We start from the raw sequence: 7,850 nt of genomic DNA on the forward strand, positions 1-7,850 counted from the left end.
CCTTTGCATTGTGTCATTACATGTGACAAAGTTACCAGGAAAAATAATAAACTAGTAATACGGAAAATATTTTTAAAAAGTGTTCTCAGAAATGAGCTATCATGCGTGAAGATTCATGGCTTTCAGGCCAAATGATCAATCTCATGGTCACATTCATGGCATAGTTTGTTCAAATGATCTCATATTGTGCACAAGGGTGCATATTCGAATTCCAAACAATGTTGCCTAAGGGAGTTTTCATTTTCCTTGCACGGAAAATTTATTTTCCATTTTCCGAGTGCCCGAAATGAGTTTTTTGTGAAGGACCTACCATATATTTGTTTCAAAATTGGACCAACTCAATTTTCTAAAATACTAGGCCTTATTTAATGCATAATTTAGAAAATGGTTGGGTGCCGAAAGTTTTGATCCACCTCTGGTGAAAATGACAAATTCCCACCGATTCAGTAGGAAGCGGGTCAGATTTGAACTGCAGCTACCTTATTGTTTGCTCTTTATTTTTCCAAAAAATCATTTCTAGGTACATAAGTATCTATTTAATCATAAATACATGGTTTGGTGGCGATATGTCGAGGTTTGGATGTGGCACACGGCCCCAATTCCAAAGCGCGTAAACTCGCATGCCCGCCGCGTGGTCACAACCCTAACCCTAAACCCTAACCCTAAACCCTAAACCCTAACCCTAAACCCTAAACCCTAAACCCTTTGCGTTGACATGCATTCTGGGAGGCCTAGGCATGTCTATTGGGTTGGGCACTCCCCAAGTAGGTGCTAGGAAGAAAATTACAACAGAAGAATCTCACGAGGAGACTGACCTATGCTCAAAGATGAATTAGCAACCAAGTGTTTGATTAGCGGTACGGGAAATGCACATGGCCAATGGGCTTGAGTTTTGACTGAGGATGATCATCTACTAAGGAGAATGTCTTCACAAATTTTCAGCTCAAAAGGAGGAGCCTGGTGGTACTTGCTTTGCAAAGTACCACATTGGACAAAAATATGAATGTTGAAGCTGGGATCAAAATAATGAATGGATTAAGCTGAAATTTGGTGGAGGATGGTTATTTGGGCATAGGAAAGCACTGTAGAAAATTGATACCATTTGGACATGCCAAAGTAGTACTTCCTTCACAATGCTCTTCTATGGACAGAAACTTGGGAAAACTAGTGAGAGAGATTGGATGAATGAAATGAGCTCAAAATTGGTGTAGGTAAGTTACATAGGTATGGTCATGCACTGGTAAATGTTCAGCTCATTTGGGTAAGCCTAGCTAGTACTTACTTCACAAAGCTTCTCTCGAGGTAGAAACTTTGGAAATTTCCTAAGAAAGATTTGCTAGGAAAATGGAGCTGAATATTATCATGTGGGAATAGGAGGAGTATGGAAGAGTACCCAAAGAGTTTGAGGGTAATAGCAGGGGTCTAGATAACACTTGCTTTGCAACGTGCCAATCTGGCCATAAAATATAAATTGAACCTGGGCTCACATAGATGATTTGACTGAGCTGCAATTTGGAGGAGGGTGATAATTTGGGCATATGAAGGAACTGTATAAATTTCATGTCATTTGGATATATAAAAAGGTACTTCCTTCACAATGCTTCTAGGTGGACAAAACTTTGGAAATTTGCCGAGGAAGATTTGCTAGGAAAATGGAGCTGAATTTTGTCATGCGGCAATGATTTGGATAGGAAAGAGTGCCCAAAAATTCCGAGGGAAATCAAGAATACATAAATAGCACTTCCTTCATAAAGTGATGTTGTGAACATAATAGGAAAATGAATATTGTTGAATTATTTTTGAACTAGGAAAGGAAGGATTTTTACATATTTGACGAAGATATGACCCAAAGAATTTATGAGATTTTTTTTGGGAATTTTTGGAATGACAGAAATATAGGTTGCTTCACAACCTAGGGCAAAAAATGACACATGGACATGATACATAGGCAAAACTGATGAGGTGGTGCCAAGTCATAGCAATAAGTACTAATGCATCCACGTTCACAACCTCATGACCATTTATATTGGTTGTAATCAGGTAGAAATAAGGTCATGGACCACTCTTGTCTGCTTTATGACCATTTGGTGTAAGTCAATTCAGGGTTTGAGCCCTTCCAAGCGAAATGGCCGTGGATTTACGACCAATTCAGCTAGGGTCACTAAGAGAAGGTCACTAGTTGACATATTTCTTGTAGTGGGAGCACTTCCCCCATTCGCCTCTTTCTGGGCCGCTGGGACGGGAGGAGGGGCTGGGGACGCTAGACATGTTGGAGTGTCCTTTCCTAGCAACCTTTGAGGATTTTCTTCGCGAGATGTTGAATGGATCTGGGATCCAATCTTGTTAAATAGACGCTATCCCTCGCGTGGTTGGAGTGTTAAGTGCAAAAATACCCTGACCTCTCTCATTCGCTCGACACGTGGAAACTGAAGTTGTTGATGCACAGAAGCCGATGGGTACAACATTAAATGGAAGGCCGAACACACTACTTGGAAGTCATTGATGGAGGAACCCGCCTTGCAATGTCGAAGACAATCTATGCGCCGAACACCTCGTCATTGAAGACTGGTTCGGGGCTACTGAGGGAGTCTTGGACTAAGGGGTCCTCGGGCATCCAGCCTGTTAGCCATGGGCCGGACTGATGGGCTGTGAAGATACGAAGACCGAAGACTACACCCGTGTCCGGATGGGACTCTCCTTGGCGTGGAAGACAAGCTTGGCGATCGAATAAGTAGATTCCTTTCTTTGTAACCGACCTTGTGTAACCCTAGATCCTCCGGGTGTCTATATAAACCGGAGGACTTAGTCCGGAGGGGGCGACAATCATTACCATAGTCATACAGGCTAGGCTTTTAGGGTTTAGCCATCTCGATCTCGTGGTAGATCAACTCTTGTAATGCTCATATACATCAAGATCAATCAAGCAGGAAGTAGGGTATTACCTCCATAGAGAGGGCCCGAACCTGGGTACACATTGTGTCCCCTGTCTCCTGTTACCATCGACCTTAGATGCACAGTTCGGGAACCCCTACCCGAGATCCGCTGGTTTTGACACCGACACTCGGTCGTCTGCAACAGAAGTCATGTTGCAATCTTCGTTGAACCTTTTTTTGCTTTTGAAAGAAGTCCCATTTTGCATAAGTGCAACGCGGTCAACCATTGCAACATCACACATGTTTTAAACACATAGGGCCCCTTCCTTCGTTGCAGACCATTACGACAACATAAATGTTTTAGAAACATAGCCCCGGTTGCAAACCAGTGCAACAGCATGCATGTTTCACAAACATAACCCCTATTGCAGAAGCACGGCCACCGCTTTGCAACGTCGACGAGCACTTGCAATAGTTGGCCCTTCTGGCAGCAACACTAAGGCATGGTTGATGATGGGAAGGGAAATAGAAGAAGGCGATGCTCTGGCTTTGCAAGGGACGAATCTGAAAAGAGGAGATGACGAAGAATTGAGAGACAAAGAAGAAAGAAAGGGGAGGATAAGATGGGTTGAGGAAGAGAGGGGATAAGGCTGGATAAGAGAGAGAGAGAGAGAGCTCCACGGAAGAAATTCCTATTTAGAAATTTCAAAGAAGAAATTCCTATAGAAATCATATCCTCCAAATTCCTATGTTTTTTCTTAATTTCAAACGGAACCAATGAGCTGGCAATATGGATCTGCTGAAAATGATAACATGACTTTCAAACAAGAGAAGAACAATCGGCTTAAACGAGATAAACACACCAATAAGCTTATTAGCATTCCAACATTCATACACCATTGGGGATTATTACCTATATTCCCCTTATGAGCAAGCACATCACAACAAACGTGTACGAGAATCACACAACAGCACATTGTTTCCCCTTGATCATCTTTCTCTGTCGGCTCCCTCCGATTTCGGGGACGCCGGGTTGGTGGTGGTGGCCGCCGGGTAGCATCCTCTGACGTCGTCGCCGCAGGAGAACGCCATCTCCTGCAGCTTGCTCGACGCGCTGGAGCTGAACACGAGGAGCGGCTTCTTCCGCGGCACCGGCACCGGGTCGGCCTCACGGTTCAGTATCTGCACCACCCGCCGCATCGCCGGCCGCTCCTCGCAGTTCGGGTTGGCGCAGCTCAGCCCGACGAGCAGCAGCCGCAGCATCCCCTCCCGATCGAACTCGCCGTTCAGCCGCGCGTCGGCGGCCTCGATGAGCCGGTCCTCGCCGTGCAGCCGCCACACCCAGTCCACCAGGTTTACGTTGTTCTTGCTCCCGGCCCCGTCCTTGTCGGTCTCCTCCCTGTCAATGGGCCGCCTCCCGCAGCACACCTCCAGCACCACCACGCCGTAGCTGAACACGTCGGTCTGGTCCGTGGCCTTGCCGGACTGCAGGTACTCTGGCGCGAGGTACCCCATGGTGCCCGCGGTGAGCGTGGAGACCGGGCTCTTGTTGTGGTCCATGAGCCGGGCGAGCCCGAAGTCGCCCAGCCGGGGGCTCAGGTTGCCGTCGAGCAGTATGTTGCCGGTCTTGATGTCCCTGTGGATCACGCGCTGCTCGCACTCCTGGTGGAGGTAGGACAGCACGGACGCTATGCCGGCGGCCACGTTGTGGCGCTCCGGCCAGGAGAGCGTGCAGGGGTCGCCGTACAGCGCCTTGTCCAGACTGCCGTTGGGCATGTACTCGTACACGAGCAGCAGCTCGCCCTTCTCGTCGCACCAGCCCTCGAGCTGGACCAGGTTCTTATGCCGGAGGCAGGCGATGACGGAGAGCTCGGCGACGAACTCGCTCCGACTCTGGTGCGCCTGCGTCGACCGCTTCACGGCGTAGGTGGTTGCTGCGCCCGGCATGGCCGCCTTGTACACCGTGCCGAACGCGCCTCTGCCGATGACTCTGCTCGCGTGGAATCCTCTGGTCGCCACGCTCAGCTCCTTGTGGCTGAACTTCCTTGGCCCCTTGAGCAGCCCCGGCAGGAAGATGGCGTCCTTCCTCGAGGTGAGCTCTGCCAGCTTCTTCACGGACACACAGGCGAAGAACATGAACGCGACAGCGAGCGCGACGGGGCCGAGGATGGTGATGGCGCGCCCAAACCTTTTCTTGCTGGTGGCGCCGCTGCTAGCGGCCACGCTGGATACCGCCGGCTCCGAGACATTGCTTGTTGCGTTGGTAAAGGAGGAGGCGTTGGTCGCTGGCGGCAATCCGAAGGTCTGAAAGGTCCATTCCTTGATGGTGTGCTGCTGGGTGCTCCCCTCCGTGGAGGCAGAGAAGCCGACGTACATGGCCTCCTTGAGGTACGGCGAGAGGTCGACGGCCACGCAGAATACGGGCCGCTTCGGCTTGACACCGGAGTAGCTCAGCGACACCTCGAGGAGGTGCTCGGCCCCGCGGTAGTCGATCCACGCGGTGGTGAGGTTGCCGCTCTTGAGGACGATCCCGGAGTCAGCGAGGTCGACGGCGCTGACGGAGGCCGGGGAGCCGAGGTCCAGCCCGACGTGGTTGTCGCTGGGGTCGCCGAGCTCGACGTTGACCATGGTGTCGAATTCCACGGCGACGATGGCGGGGCCGACGGAGTCGGCGTCGTCGTCACTCGGAACGGCGGCGGCCGCGATGGAGGAGTTGAAGAGGCCGAGGTAGCCGCCGGTGGCGCCGAGCGTGGCGCGGTCGGAGGAGATGAAGAAGGCGATGCCGTCGCCGCCGGTGGAGCCGGCGTTCTGGTTGGCGACGACGAAGGAGAACCTGGCGGCGAAGGAGGCGGTGGCGTTGGCGCTGCCCCGGAGCGCGACGGGGCGGCTGCAGAGCACGGTGCCGGCGCTGGAGGAGGGCACGCCCGTGTCGCGCGTCAGCCCCACGGAGCCGTTCCGCAGGAAGGCGTCCCCCAGCAGCGTGAGGTCGGAGAAGGACAGCGTGGCCGAGTCGATGCTGACGCTGCTGTTGTTCTTCCCCGCCGACGATGACGCGGAGGAGGCGGGCGGCACCATAGACACTGCTAGCAGCAGCAGGAGGAGCAGCACGAAGCGGAGGAGGAGGAGGTCGGCGGCCATCGGTGGAGGTGGTGATGGCGCGGGGTTCGGGTCATGAGATTTTGTGGAGCGCGCGGTTCTTGCGGGAGTACGTATTATTGAAACGTTTAGCCTGGGGATTCTGACAGGACAGTGCAGCAGAAGTGTTCGGCAAGAGATGGCTTTGTGGGTGGATCGTGGTGTGTTTTTTATGGGTAACGGTCGGATTGGCGCGTTTGAACGTAACGGTCGGGGAGGGAGCAAAGAGATCTTCTATCCCTTTCTTTAACGGAGGAGAGGAATGTGGGGCCCATAGGGTGCATCACGATTCTCCGGAGCTGCACTTTTTCGGCTGGCTGGCTGGAGTGTTGGAAAGGACGCGCGGTGGTGACATATGAGCCCCTATGCCGGGCAAATTCCGTGTTTTGACCCTTTTCTCAAACTTAATTGAGATCTGATCCTAGTTTTTAAAAATTTTGAGACCTGATCTTTTTGTTACAGCCAAGGTTCATGGCGGTAGGGAGTAATAGCCTACCGTCAGGGCCCTTGGCGGTAGGTGTTGGTGTCAAAACCGATTGATCTCGGCTAGGAGGTTTTGAACTGTGCGTCTCAGAATCGAAGGTAACAGGAGACAAGGGACACAATGTTACCCAAGTTCGGGCCTTCTTAATGGAGGTAATAGCCTATTTACTGCTTGATTGATTATGATGAGTATAGGGTTACAAGAGTTGATCTACCTTGAGATCGTAATGGCTATACCCTAGATGTCTAGCCTATATGATTCTGATTGTCTCTATGGACTAAACCCTCCGGTTTATATAGACACAGGAGGTGCCTAGGTTTGTACAGAGTCGGTTTACAGAGAAAGGAATCTTCATATCCAAACGGCAAGCCTGCTATCCACGCAAAGGAGAGTCCTGTCCGGACACGGGGAAGGCCTTCTATCTTGTATCTTCACGGCCCATCAGTCTGGCCCATGTCACATAGCCCGGACGCCCGGAAACCCCCTAATTCAGGACTCCCTCAGTAGCCCCCGAACTTGCCTTCAATGACGATGTAGTATCCGGCTTTATGTCTTCGGCTTTATAAGGCGGGTTCTCCATTATACTTCGGATTGACGATAGTTCGGCTCCATATTTAAATATCATCTTTTTTGTCGCCGTCACCCCGGCTTCCACATGTCAAGCGAATATGATTGGTCCAGGTATCTTTTACAAATAACCCCTTGATCACGCAGGGATGGAGTCTATTTAAGGAGATTTAGATCTTCGATGCCATTCCACACCACGCGGAAATCCTTAGAACTCGCCACATGAAATCGTCCACACATAGCCGGCGTTCCTAGCTCCTCCTCACGTCCCCATGGCCCTCAAAAAGGCGACTGGGAAAGCTGCTCGGTGTCGCGCTCCCATCTGAATGAACTTCAGACACAGGGATATCTTCCTCCCGCAGATCTAGTCTTCGTTCGGGCTAGGTTAACTTCCCTCAATGGCGAAGCCCTGGCGGAGAATTTCCCCAATCCTTCTAAAGAGGAGCGGGTATTGTCGGTGTCAAAACCGGCGGATCTCGGGTAGGGGGTTCCGAACTGTGCGTCTAGGCCGGATGGTAACAGGAGGCAGGAGACACGAAATTTACCCAGGTTCGGCCCTCTTGATGGAGGTAAAACCCTACGTCCTGCTTGATTAATATTGATGATATGGGTAGTACAAGAGTAGATCTACCACGAGATCAGAGAGGCTAAACCCTAGAAGCTAGCCTATGATATGATTGTATGTTGTGATGGTTGTCCTACAGACTAAAACCCTTCGGTTTATATAGGCACAGGAGAGGGTTAGGGTTACACAAGGTCGGTTACAAAGGAGGAGATATCCATATACGTAT

At 50.8% G+C, this 7,850-nt stretch overlaps 1 protein-coding gene across 1 annotated transcript; it reads right to left on the reverse strand.

Annotated features, from left to right (window-relative positions):
- Window positions 1-3,717: 3,717 nt before the first annotated feature.
- LOC125523749 (Concanavalin A-like lectin protein kinase family protein) lies at window positions 3,718-6,161 on the reverse strand. Its single transcript, XM_048688812.2, has one exon. The coding sequence runs from the start codon at window positions 6,009-6,011 to the stop codon at window positions 3,864-3,866; it is 2,148 nt and encodes a 715-aa protein (XP_048544769.1). The 5' UTR covers window positions 6,012-6,161; the 3' UTR covers window positions 3,718-3,863.
- Between the last annotated feature and the right edge of the window lie 1,689 nt (window positions 6,162-7,850).

This window comes from Triticum urartu, chromosome 7A (genome assembly GCF_056163025.1).
Source record: "Triticum urartu cultivar PI428250 chromosome 7A, HENAU_Tu73, whole genome shotgun sequence".
Lineage (NCBI taxonomy): Eukaryota > Viridiplantae > Streptophyta > Magnoliopsida > Poales > Poaceae > Triticum > Triticum urartu.

Excerpts from the sequence above, each read along its gene's own strand:
- LOC125523749 (XM_048688812.2), bottom strand. The coding sequence starts at position 6,011 with ATGGCCGCCGACCTCCTCCTCCTCCGCTTCGTGCTGCTCCTCCTGCTG.